The sequence below is a fragment of the Hypanus sabinus genome, chromosome 14 (assembly GCF_030144855.1).
Source record: "Hypanus sabinus isolate sHypSab1 chromosome 14, sHypSab1.hap1, whole genome shotgun sequence".
Lineage (NCBI taxonomy): Eukaryota > Metazoa > Chordata > Chondrichthyes > Myliobatiformes > Dasyatidae > Hypanus > Hypanus sabinus.
The window spans coordinates 15679076-15692641 of NC_082719.1; the positions used below are offsets into that span (position 1 = coordinate 15679076).

Below are 13566 nucleotides of genomic sequence, written 5' to 3' on the forward strand. Positions count from 1 at the left end.
AGGACTTGTGATATGCACCAGCTGCTCATACGACCATCCACCACTTGCTCCCATGGTCTCAAGTGACCCTGATCGGGAGGCTAAACAGGTGCTACACCTTGTTCAAAGGCTAACTGCAGGCTGACAGAGAGAAGGAGCACGTTACACCTCCTTTGGTAGAGACCCTGCCATCCAGATTTTTATATGGTATCACAATTCATTGCACAAGATTGTTGAATTCAACAAGGGGAGTGTAGGAGACTGGGGCTTACTTTAAAATGTTTTTATTTATATATTAACTCATATGGTTAGTGTGTCAAGATAGAAGTGCAGTCATCTGCCACGTTAGTGTGTCTGTTGGGGTGGAGAGAGGTGCAGATTCCAGGGGACCATGTTAATGGGCAAATAAAGGAATAATGAGCAGTTGAGGCATCAAGCTTAACTTATCTTTCAGCTTTATCAAACTCTGGTTAGGCCACACCTGAAGTGTTACATTCAATTTTAGTTACTCCTTTTTAGGAAGGATGTGGAGGCTTTGGGGAGGGTGCAGAAATTTATCAGGATGAAAGGACATGTGCTATATTGGACAGAAAATGCTGGACAAACCTGGGTTATTTACTCTGAAGCATCAGAGGCTGGGAGGAGACCAGATAGAAGTTTATAGAATTATGAGAGGTATAGATTGTGCAGATAGGTGCTATCTTTCTCCCAGAGGCAAAAAGTCTTTTACTTAACCTGAGAGGGGGAGAGGTCAAAGTTAATGTGCAGCACAAGTTTTTTTTACATAGAGAGTGGTGGGTGCTTGGAATGCTGGTGGTGGGGTCATACATTAGAAGGTCTTAAAAAGGCTTTTAAACAATCATGTGAATGTGAATGTGAATTGGCTTATTTACAGTGGCACATCATTGTGAGCTGACAGGATTGTTCCTATGTTCCACTGTTTTATATTCTATATCAGTAAAATAACATTCTACTGACACTGGTTGCACTAATATCTGATTTTGTAAAAGTACCTTTCCATTGGTTTGACTACATATTTTTGAAAGTGATTAAAACACTAAATATAATAAATAAAACTCTAGATATAATAAGCATAGAATAGTTATCATCAGTGACAGAACATTTTTTAAATGGTTATTGGTACAGAAAAGTGATGGAAATAATGTATTGGCTGGCCAAATTGGATGACGACCTGTAGGAGAATGTATGGTTGTTAAATCAAGATATATGCAATTAAACCTCTTTGCCTATGTTGTTATTGTCACTTAGAGCAGTTTTTCCAAAGTTAGCCTGTCTCACAGGAGAGCTAGCACCTTCAACAATGATAAAAGGTGGTAACTTGGGCAGGAAGAGGAAAAGACATGCCTTCTCCATTAAATGCACAGGACAGGCATGCAACAGTGAACCTACCTCATCACTACCCTACAAACCCAAAGCCATACCAAATAGATGGAATGCAGTTAAAGCAAGAGAGAGACACCAATAAAGTAATAAAATCACTTCAACACACTGAAGTACGTAAGCAATCTGTTCAAATAACACATGCACAGCAAATTAAAAATGAATAGATTTGCACCAGAAAAAAAAACAAGGTCAAAATAAACAGCTTTGTATCATATTTTGGGATTCTGTTAAAGTGTTAGTTATGTAACTACAGCTGTACAATTCCTTTCTTTATGCAAAGTTTTCATTGTAATACAGTTCTTTTACTGTGCTGGGATACAGCATTAACTACACTATTTACACAGGTCCTTTAATAAAATAATGGAAGCCAATGAAATGAAAATCAATGGGTTCAGCAATATGCAGTTAATTTCAACAGTTGAAATAAATAATTATTGAAAGCTGATCAGTTTGGAGGTCAACAATTCACACTGGCTACAATTCTGCTAATCGAGAGTACACTCAAGTAAGTAACTAAGAGAAAAATAGAGTAGAACTTGTGTATGGGACATGACTGGTCACAACATCCCTTATTTTGTGTATATAAATTACAGGTGGCATAGAGGAATTCAGAGTTGACGAATACTTCATATATTGTAAATATTTTAAAATTATTTTCAGCTTATTTTTGTTCTACACTTAATGTCAGGAATGAAATTGATTATTCTCATTTTCAACCCTTTTCCCAATATCATTTCACTTGCCAAGTTTAACTGACTTTCAACTATCATAAATTTGCACGGTCTGCGAACTGCTTATCCCTAATGTAGCTTCGTGAACCTGTGCTTAAGTGCAAAGGGTATGGTTCTTAGTAAACCCACAGAGTGGACACTTCTATACAAGAACGATATATTACCTGAAACAGGGTGACGTATGAAAGGATTAGCAGTACAACATGAATTAAGGAAGACTCACCCTTGTTTTAGCATCAATCTGAGCTCCTCGATCTAATAACAGTTTCACCATATTGGTATTCCCTCGTTTGGAAGCTACATGTAGTGGAGTAATTCCGTTCTAAATTGAGATTAGAAAGCACAATCATATATAAACAAATAATTCTAAGCAACCATTGTATTAAACACAATTCAAATCCAGCTACATTACATTTAGGAAGGGCTGTCACTTTGGTTGGAAAGGGTAAATCTATGAGAAATTTGGAGAAGGTAAAAAAAAATTCCTTAACTAACCTAACCTGTTCTTTAAGCAAATCTAAGTGTTTGAAGAGCTAAGAACTCATGCTTTTACGTGATTGATAGCTCTAAGTTCAAGAATTTTATTTAATCTTTGCACTGAACAGCTTTTAATCCTTCTATGATCTTCATACAGGAGAATGGGTAAAGAAGTGGCAGATGAAATAATGCAGAAAAGTGTATGATCATACACTTGGTAGAAGAAATAAAGATGTAGACTGTTTTTAACAGGGGGAAAATATCAGGATTCTGAAGTGCAAAGGGCATTGGGAGTCCTAGTTCAAGATTCCCTAAAGGTTAACTTGCAGGTTGAGTCAGTAGCAAGGAAAGCAAATTCAGTGTTAGCACTGAGTTTGAGAGGAAGTGAAAATGAAAACAAGGATGTAAATGCTTTATAGGGCATTTGTCAGATCACATTTGGAGTATGGTGAGCAGCTTTAGCCCTCTTACTTAAGAAAGGATGTGCTAACATTGAAGAGGATCCAGAGGTGAATGAACCCACAAATGAAACGGTTAATGTATGAAAAGTATTTGATGGCTCTGGACCTGTATTCTTTGGAATTTATAAGTATGGGGGGGGGGGGGGAGGAATTTCACTGCAATTTATCAAATATACAAAGGCCTAGATAGAGTGGAAGCAGAGAGGATGTTTTCTATAATCAGAAACAGAACCAGGTTTATTATCACCAGCATGTGACGTGAAATTTGTTAACTTAGCAGCAGCAGTTCAATGTAATACATAATATAGAAGGGAAAAAAATTAAAAATCAAAAAATAGAAAAATAAAAATAATAATAATAATAATAAATAAGTAAATCAATTACAGTATACAATATTGAATAGATTAAAAATTGTGCAAATACTATAGACTTAGAAATACTAGAATTAAAAAAAGTGAGGTACAATGTCCAGGACAGGACAGGAAAATGGACAGATTCAATGTCCATTTAGGAATCGGATTGCAGAGGAGAAGAAGATGTTCTTGAGTCACTGAATGTGTGCCTTTAGGCTTCTGTACCCCTTACCAGATGGTAACAGTGAGAAAAGGGCATGCCCTAGGCACTGGAGGTCCTTAATAATGGACACTGCATTTCTGAGACAACACTCCTTGAAGATGTCCTGGGTACTTTGTAGGCTAGTACCCAAGATGGAGCTGACTAAATTTACAACCCTCAGCAGCTTCTTTCTGCCCTGTGTAGTAGCCCCTCTGCACCACCACAGACCAGACAGTGATGCAGCCTGTCCGAATGCTCTCCATGGTACATCTATAGAAGTTTTTGAGTGTATTTGTTGACATACCAAATCTCTTCAAACTCCTAATGAAGTATACTCGCTGTCTTGCATTCTTTATAACTACATCGATATGTTGAGACCAGGTTAGATCCTCAGAGATTTTGACACCCAGGATCTTGAAACTGCTCACTCTCTCCACTTCTGATCCCTCTGTGAGGATTGGTATGTGTTCCTTTGCCTTACTCTTCCAGAAGTCCACAGTCAACTCTTTCATCTTACTGACGTTGAGTGCCAGGTTGTTGCTGAAGCACCACTCCACTAGTTGGCATACCTCACTTCTGTACGCCCCCTCGTCACCACCTGAGATTCTACCAACAATGGTTGTATCGTCAGAAAATTCGTAGATGGTATTTGTGCTATGCCTAGCCACACAGTCATGTGTATACAGAGAGTAGAGCAGTGGGAGCACACACCTGAGGTGCACCAGTGTTAATCGTTAGCGAGGAGGATATGTTATCACCAGTCCGCAAAGATTGATGTCTTTTGGTTAAGAAGTCAAGGATCCAATTGCAGAGGGAGGTACAGAGTCCCAGGTTCTGCAGTTTCTCAATCAGGATTGTGGGAATGATGATATTAAATGCTGAGCTATAGTTGACGAACAGCATCCTGACATGGGTGTTTGTGTTGCCCAAGTGGTCTAAAGCCATGTGAAGAGCCATTGAGATTGCGTCTGCCATTGACCTATTGCCACAATAGGCAAATTGCAATGGGTCCAGGTCCTTGCTGAGGCAGGAGTTCAGTCTAGTCATGACCAACCTCTCAAAACATTTCATCACTGTTGATGTGAGTGCTACTCAGCGATAGTCACCTAGGTAGTGCAGAGCACCCCTGTAGCCATTCCCCTGAACAATAAGTATACCGTCCTGGATTCTGTTGGCAGGGACGATCGACCGGGGTGAGCCACGGTGGCAGGGCCTCCAGCACTGAGTCTGACACTGTGGTGCAGAAGGGTGGGATGGAGAAGAGAAGAGCTGTCATCATTGGAGACTCTATAGTCAGGGGAGCAGACAGAAGATTTTGTGGATGTGAGAAGGACACCCGTATGTTTTGTTGCCTCCCGGGTGCCAGGGTCCGGGATGTCTCTGACCAGGTGCACGACATCCTGGTATGAGAGGGAAAGCAACCAGAAGTTGTGACACATGTTGGTACCAACAACATAGGTGGGAAGAGGGATGAGGTTCTGAAGTGTGAATTTCTGAAACTAGGCAGAAGGCTGAAGAACAGGACCTCAAGGGTGGTGTTCTCAGGATTGCTGCCATTGCAGGAATGGATCTCAATATTCCTGGATTCCAGTGTTTTAAAAGGGATGGGTGTGGGAAGGGGAGGAGGAGTGGCATTACTGGTCAGGGATACTATTACAGCTACAGAAAGGGTGGGTAATGTAGCAGGATCCTCTTTTGAGTCAGTATGGGTGGAAGTCAAGAACAGGAAGGGAGCAGTTACTCTATTTGGAGTATTCTATAGGCCCCTTGGTAGCAGCAAAGGTATCGAGGAGCAAATTGGGAGGCAGATTTTGGAAAGATGCAAAAATAACAGGGTTGTTATCATGGGTGACTTTAACTTCCCTAATATAGATTGGCACCTGATTAGTTCCAAGGGTTTAGATGCAGGAGAGTTTGTTAAGTGTGTCCAGGATGGAATCCTGTTGCAGTATGTTGATAGGCCAATTAGGGGGAATGCCATACTAGATCTAGTATTAGGTAACGAACCAGGTCAGATCACAGATCTGTCAGTGGGTGAGCATCTGGGGGACAGTGATCACCGCTCCCTGGCCTTTAGCATTACCATGGAAAAGGAGAGGACAGGATAATTCTTAATTGGGGAAGGGCAAATTATGAGGCTATAAGGCTAGAACTTGCGGGTGTGGACTGGGATGATGTTTTTGCAGGGAAATATACTGTGGTCATGTAGTTGATGTTTAGGGATCTCTTGCAGGATGTTAGGGATAAATTTGTCCCGGTGAGGAAGATAAAGAATGGTAGGGTGAAGGAACCATGGGTGACAACTGAGGTGGAAAAGTTAGTCAGGTGGAAGAAGGCAGCATACATGAGGTTTAGGAAGCAAGGGTCTATTGAGGAATATAGGGTAGCAAGAAAGGAGCTTAAGAAGGGGCTGAGAAGAGCAAGAAGGGAGCATGAGAAGGCATTGGCGAGTAGGGTAAAGAAAAACCCCAAGGCATTCTTCAATTATATGAAGAACAAAAGGTTGACAGCGGTGAAGATAGGATCGATTAGAGATAAAGGTGGGAAGATTTGCCTGGAGGCTGTGGAAGTGAGCGAGGTCCTCAGTGAATAAAAACACAAAATGCTGGCAGAGCTCAGCAAGCCAGACAGCATCTATGGGAGGAGGTAGACCCGAAACGTCGACACTACCTCCTCCCATAGATGCTGTCTGGCCTGCTGAGTTCTGCCAGCATTTTGTGTTTTTATTTATTTCCAGCACCTGCAGATTCACTCCTGTTTCCTCAGTGAATACTTCTCTTTGGTATTCACCACTGAGAGGAAACTTGATGATCGTGAGGACAAAAAAGTGAGGTTGATGTTCTGGAGCACGTTGACATTAAGGGAGAGGAGATGTTGGAGCTGTTAAAATACATTAGGACTGATAAGTCCCCAGGGCCTGACGGAATATTCCCCAGGCTGCTCCACGAGGTGAGGGAAGAGATTGCTGAGCCTCTTGGCTAGGATCTTTATGTCCTCGTTGTCCACGGGAACTGTAGCAGAGGACAGGAGGGAGGCGAATGTTGTCCCCTTGTGCAAGAAAGGTAGTAGGGATAGTCCAGGTAATTATAGACCAGAGAGCCTTATTTCTGTGGTGGGAAAGCTATTGGAAAAGATTCTTAGAGACAGGAGCTATGGGCATTTAGAGAATCATGGTCTGATCAGGGACAGTCAGCATGGCTTTGTGAAGGGCAGATCGTATCTAACAAGCCTGATAGACTTCTTTGAGGACGTGATCAAAAATATAGATGAGGGTAGTGCAGTGGATGTGATCTACATGGATTTTAGTAAGACATTTGATGAGGTTCCACACAGTAGGCTTATTCAGAAAGTCAGAAGGCATGGGATCCAGGGAAGTTTGGCCAGGTGGATTCAGAATTGGCTTGCCTGCAGAAAGCAGAGGTTCATGGTGGAGGGAGTACATTCAGACTGGAGGGTTGTGACTTGTGGTATCCCACAAGGATCGGTTCTGGGACCTTTACTTTTCGTGATTTTTATTAACGACCTGAATGTGGGGGTAGAAGGGTGGGTTGGCAAGTTTGCAGACGACACAAAGGTTGGTGTTGTGGATAGTGTACAGGATTGTCGAAGATTGCAGAGAGACATTGATAGGATGCAGAAGTGGGCTGAGAAGTGGCAGATGGAGTTCAACCCGGAAAAGTGTGAGGTGGTACACTTTGGAAAGACAAACTCCAAGGCAGAGTACAAAGTAAACGGCAGGACACTTGGAAGTGTGGAGGAGCAGAGGGATCTGGGGTACATGTCCACAGACCCCTGAAAGTTGCCTCACAGGAAGATAGGGTAGTTAAGAAAGCTTATGGGGTGTTAGCTTTCTTAAGTCGAGGGATAGAGTTTAAGAGTCGCTGGGTAATGATGCAGCTCTATAAAACTCTGGTTAGGCCACACTTGGAGTACTGTGTCCAGTTCTGGTCGCCTCAGTATAGGAAGGATGTGGAAGGATTGGAAAGGGTACAGAGGAGATTTACCAGGATGTTGCCTGGTTTAGAGAGTATGCATTATGATCAGAAATTAAGGGAGCTAGGGCTTTAATCTTTGGAGAGGAGGAGGATGAGAGGAGGCATGATAGAGGTATACAAGATATTAAGAGGAATAGATAGAGTGGACAGCCAGTGCCTCCTCCCTAGGGCACCACTACTCAATACAAGAGGACATGGCTTTAAGGTAAGGGGTGGAAAGTTCAAGGGGGATATTAGAGGAAGGTTTTTACTCAGAGTGTTTGGAGCATGGAATGCACTGCCTGGGTCAGTGGTGGAGGCAGATACACTAGTGAAATTTACGAGACTATTATACAGGTATATGGAAGAATTTAAGTTAGGGGGTTATATGGGAGGCAAGGTTTAAGGGTCGGCACAACATTGTGGACCGAAGGGCCTGGAGGTAATGTGTTGTACTATTCTATGTTCTTTTTTTTCTTTCTTTTTATATCTTTTTATTAATTTTAAACAGACATAAGAGAAACATAGATACAGAGAGTTTGAGAATACATAATTAATAGGTTAAAGTATAAATACAAATAGATGATAATCCATATATAACCTCCCAACTCATTGTGAATATGAAAAAAGGAGTAAATAAGAAAAAAAAACCCTCCAAAAACAAACCTAACCAACATGGGCCATTGCATTATGTCAAATATACACAGCAGCGTCAATAACTCCGTACCTTCATCCAAATAATTAAGGATAATAAAAGTAAGGTTTAGTAAAAGTCAGTTTAACTCATATGAAAATGTTGAATAAATGGTCTGCAAGTTTCTTCAAATTTAATTGAAGGGTCAAAAACAGCATTTCTAATATTTATTTGGAATACACGTGTTCTGCACCTTCTTTCTTTTTCCCGGAAACACACGCCATTGCTGCTCTGCTGACATTGCTGCCAGCAGCTCCTTCCAGTTTACTTTGGCCAACTCCTCTCATACCACCATAATTTCCTTTACTCCACTGAAATACTGCTACATCAGACTTTACTTTCCCCCTATCAAAGTTGAACACAATTATATTATGATCGCTGGTTCCTAAGGGTTCTTTTACCTTAGGCTCCCTAATCGCCTCCGGTTCATTACATAACACCCAATCCAGTATAGCTGATCCCCTTGGAGGCTCAGTGACAAATTGCTGTGAAAAAGCTATCTCTTAAGCATTCAACAAACTCACTCTCTTGAGATCCATTACCAACCTCATTTTCCTAATTGACCTGCATGTTAAAATGTTCCATGACTATCACCCCTCATACAATCTCTTCTCCCTCCTGCTGTCTGGGAAAAAGCTCCGAAGCATTCGGGCTCTCATGACCAGACTATTAAACAGTTTCTTCCCCCAAGCTATCAGACTCCTCAATACCCGAAGCCTGGACTTGTCTTACTGTCCTGTTTATTATTTATTGTAATGCCTGCACTGTTTTTGTGCACTTTATGCAGTCCAATGTAGGTCTGTAGTTAGTGTAGCTTTCTCTGTTTTTTTTTTATTACGTAGTTCAGTCTAGTTCTTTGTACTGTGTCATGTAACACCATGGTCCTGAAAAACGTTGTCTCATTTTTACCATGCACTGTACCAGCAGTTATGGTCGAAATGACAATAAAAGTTGACTTGATAACTTTGCTCTTTTGACTCATCTTTTCTATTTTCAGTTGTAACCTGTGTTCCACCTCCCAGCCACTGTTGGGAGGCCTGTATTTCACTGCCATCAACGTCCTTTTACCCCTGCAGTTTCTTCACTCAAAGCACAAGGATTCAACGTCTTCTATGTCACATCTTTCTACTGATTTGATACCATTCTTTACCAGTAAAATCACACCACCCCCTCTGCCCACTTTCCTATCTCTCCAATATAATGTGTTACCTTGGACTCCCAACTACAACCATCTTTCAGCCACGATTCAGTGATGGCCACAACATCATACCTGACAATCTGTAAAAGTGCAACGAGATCATCCACCTTATTTCCTCTACTCCACACATTTAGATACAACACCTTGAGTACCATATTTGCTGTCCTTTCTGACTCTGCATCCCTAACGATTTGATACTCAGCCTGTTGGTTACAACTAAGTCCCATCACCTGCCTGCCCTTCCTGACAGTCTGATCGTAAGCTATCTTTACTTTTTTACCATCTGTCCTATCCTGAATCCCTTCACTCCCATTCCCACCTCCCTGCCAAGTTAGTTTAAACCTTCCCCAACAGCTCTAAAAAGCCTGCCCACAAGAATATTGGTCCCCCTCGTGTTCAGGTGCAACCTGCCACTTTTGAACAGGTCATACCTCCCCCAGAAGAGATCCTAATTATCCAAGAACCTGAAGCCCTGCCCCCTGCACCAGCTTCTCAGCCATGCATTTATCTGCCAAGTCACGCTGTTTCTATCCTCACTGGCACATGGCACAGGCAGCAATCCAGAAATTACTACCCGGGAGGTCTTCCCTCTCAGCTTCCTACCAGGCTCTCTAAATTCCCTTTTCAGGATCTCTTTGCTTTTCCTTCCCATGTCATTGGTACCAATATGCACTGAGACATCTGGCTGCTCCTCCTCCCTCTCCAAAATGTTGTGGATGCGATCTGAGATGTCCATGACCCTGGCGCCTGGGAGGCAACATACCATTCGGGTGTCCCGTTCACATCCACAGAACCTCTTGTTTGTTCCCCTCACTATTGAGTCCCCTATCACTATCACTCCCTTCTTTCTCTTTCCCTCCTGCACCATAGACCCACGCTCAGTGCCTGTAACCCGGTCCCGTGGCATTCCCCAGGAAGTCAACTTCCACAAAAGTATCCAAAGCAGTATACTTGTTTTTGAGGGGAATGGCCACAGGGGTGCTCTGTTCTAACTGCCTATTTCCATTTCTCCTGACAGTCACCCAGCCACTTTGGGCAGATGGGGCTCGTCAGCTGTGGTTGGCAGCTCATCTAGGGGAAGGAAATCTCTGTTCTCAAACTTTCACTGCCTTGCGACTATACCCACTCATGGGGAAGACTTTTGGAGTAAACCCTGAGATAAAATCCAGTGCTGGAATGCCTAAAGGAGTCCTACATTAGGTTCAACGTTCACAGGCAACTCCTGTGATACCACTAGTGCCATACTGTATCGGTTTCAGCCATTCCTTTGGATTCATCACCTGTTTGGAGAGGGGGAGCCTGCTGCATGAGCAACAGCTTGTTCTCCATATCGTAGCTGTATCGGACTATCCTGTGTACTGGCCTGCATATTGGTAATGTAGACAGCTATAATGCAACATCAGTGGTTGACCCCAACCAATGGAGGACCTCTTTCATGTTCGTCCCATCTTCAGATAAGTTACAGTGCCTATAAAAATTATTCATCCCTCTTGAAAGTTTTCATGTTGAATTGATTCGCAACATTGAATCGCTGTGGATTTAATTTGTCTCTTTCAACACTGATCAACAGAAAAAGACAGAAAAAGATCACAGTGAAAACAGATCTCTACAAAGTGATCTGAATTAATTACCAATATAAAACACAAAATAATTAATAGAATAAGTATTCACCCCCTTTAACATGACACACCGAATCATCGCTGGTTCAGCCAATTGGTTTTAGAAGTCACATAATTGGTTAAATGGAGATCTGTTTTTGGAGATCTGTCAAGGTGCTTCCATTGATTGTAATAAAAATACATCTACATCTGTAAAATACATATCTGGCTTCTGAGTCAGTATCTGATGAAAACTATACTATGAAGACAAAAGAACACTCCAAGCTAGTCTGTGAAAAAGTTTTTGAAAAGCACAAGTCAGGAGATGGATACAAGAAAATTTCCAAGTCACTGAATATCCCTTGGAGTGCAGTTAAGTCAATCATCAAGAAATGGAAAGAAAATGGCACAGCTGTAAATCTGCCTAGAGCAGAACATCCTCAAAAACTGAGTGCCTGTGCAAGAAGGAGACTAGTGAGAGAGGCCACCAGGAGATCTGTAACAATTCTTGAGGAGCTACAAGCTTCAGTGGCTGAGATAGAAGAGACTGTGCACGCAACTGTTGCCGAGCTTTATGGGAGAGTGTGAAAGAAAAAGCCACTCTTGAAAAAAAACTCAAATGAAATCTTGGCTAGAGTTTGCCAGAAGGCATGTGGGAGACTCTAAAGTCACCTGGAAGAAGATTCTATGATCTGATGAAAACAAAATTGAACTTTTTGTCCATCAGACTAAACACTATGTTTGATGTAAGCCAAACACTGCACATCATCAAAAACATACCATCCCTACCGTGAAGCATCCCTACCTCAAACAGTAGCGTGGATATTGGGTACAAGTTGATTAGGGAGTTAACATTGGCATGTGCTAAAGGTAATGTAGTCGTTATGGGAGATTTCAACATGCAGGTGAACTGGGAGAATCAGGTAGGTGCTGGACCCCAGGATAGGGAGTTTGTGGAGTGTCTAAGGGATGTATTTTTGGAACAGCTTGTGCTTGAGCCAACCAGGAACGAGGCTATTTTGGACTTGGTGATGTGTAATGAACAGGAATTGATAAGTGATCTTGAAGTAAAGGAGCCATTAGGAAGTAGTGATCATAACATGATAAGTTTTTATCTACAATTTGAGAGGGATAAGGCCAGATCAGAGGTGTCAGTGTTGCAATTAAATAAAGAAGACTACGGAGCCATGAGGGAAGAGCTGGCCAAAGTTAAATGGGCGGATGCCCTGGCAGGAAAGACAGCGGATCAGCAGTGGCAGATATTCTTGGGCATAATACAAAAGATGCAAAAACAGTTCATTCCAATGAGAAGGAAGGATTCAAAGAGGGGGAAGGGGCCACAGTGATTGACAAAGGAAGTCAGAGATTTTATAGCATTAAAGAAAATGAAGTATGACAGGGCTAAGATGAGTGGGAATACAGATGATTGGGAAAGTTTTAAGGAGCAGCAGATCTTAACTAAAAAAGGAATACGGAGAGAAAAAATCAGGTATGAGCTCAGTCTAGCCAGGAATATAAAAGGGGATAGCAAAAGCTTTTTTAGCTATGTGAAGAGAAAGAAGATAGTTAAGAACAATGTTGGCCCCTTGAAGAATGAATTGGCAGAAATTGTTATGGGAAACAGGGAAATGGCAACAGAATTTAATGCGTACTTTAGATCTGTCTTCACCAGGGAGGACACAAGCAATCTCCCAGATGTATGGATGGGCCAGGGTCATAAGATATCAGAGGAATTGAGACAGATTGACATTAGGAAAGAAACTGTGATGAGTAGACTGGTAGGACTGAAGGTTAATAAATCCCCGGGTCCAGATGGTCTGCATCCAAGGGTTCTAAAAGAGGTGGCTCAGGCAATTGCGGATGCATTGGTAATCATTTTCCAATGTTCCTTAGATTCAGGATCAGTTCCTGAAGGTTGGAGAGTGGCTAATGTTATCCCACTTTTCAAGAAGGGAGGGAAGGAGAAAACGGAGAGCTATCGCCCTGTTAACCTAACGTCAGTCGTGGGGAAGATGCTTGAGTCCATTATTAAGGACGAAATAGTGGCACATCTAGATGGCAGAAATAGGATTAGGCAAAGCCAGCATGGATTTACCAAGGGCAAATCATGCTTGACTAATCTATTGGAGTTTTTTGAGGGTGTAACAAGGATGTTAGATGAGGGTAAGCCAGTGGATGTTGTATACCTAGATTTTCAGAAGGCATTCGATAAGGTGCCACATAGGAGATTGGTGAGTAAAATCAGAGCTCATGGCATTGGGGGCAGGGTTTCAACATGGATAGAAAACTGGTTGGCAGATAGAAAGCAAAGGGTAGCAGTGAATGGGTGTTTCTCGGACTGGCTGGAGGTGACTAGTGGGGTACCACAGGGCTCTGTATTGGGACCACAGCTCTTTAAGATTTATGTCAATGATTTAGATGAGGGCATTGAAAACTATATCAGCAAGTTTGCTGACGATACTAAACTGGGTGGCAGTGTGACATGCGAAGAGGAC

General features: G+C 42.1%; 1 protein-coding gene across 2 annotated transcripts in view; it reads right to left on the reverse strand.

Moving 5' to 3' along the window:
- ank2b (ankyrin 2b, neuronal) overlaps nt 1-13566 on the reverse strand; it is an 801710-nt gene that overhangs the window by 283646 nt on the left and 504498 nt on the right. For both annotated transcript variants that reach the window (XM_059988791.1, XM_059988792.1), the window contains one exon: nt 2338-2436. In XM_059988791.1, coding sequence (XP_059844774.1) covers nt 2338-2436 — 99 coding nt within the window. The remainder of the gene's footprint in view (nt 1-2337; nt 2437-13566) is intronic.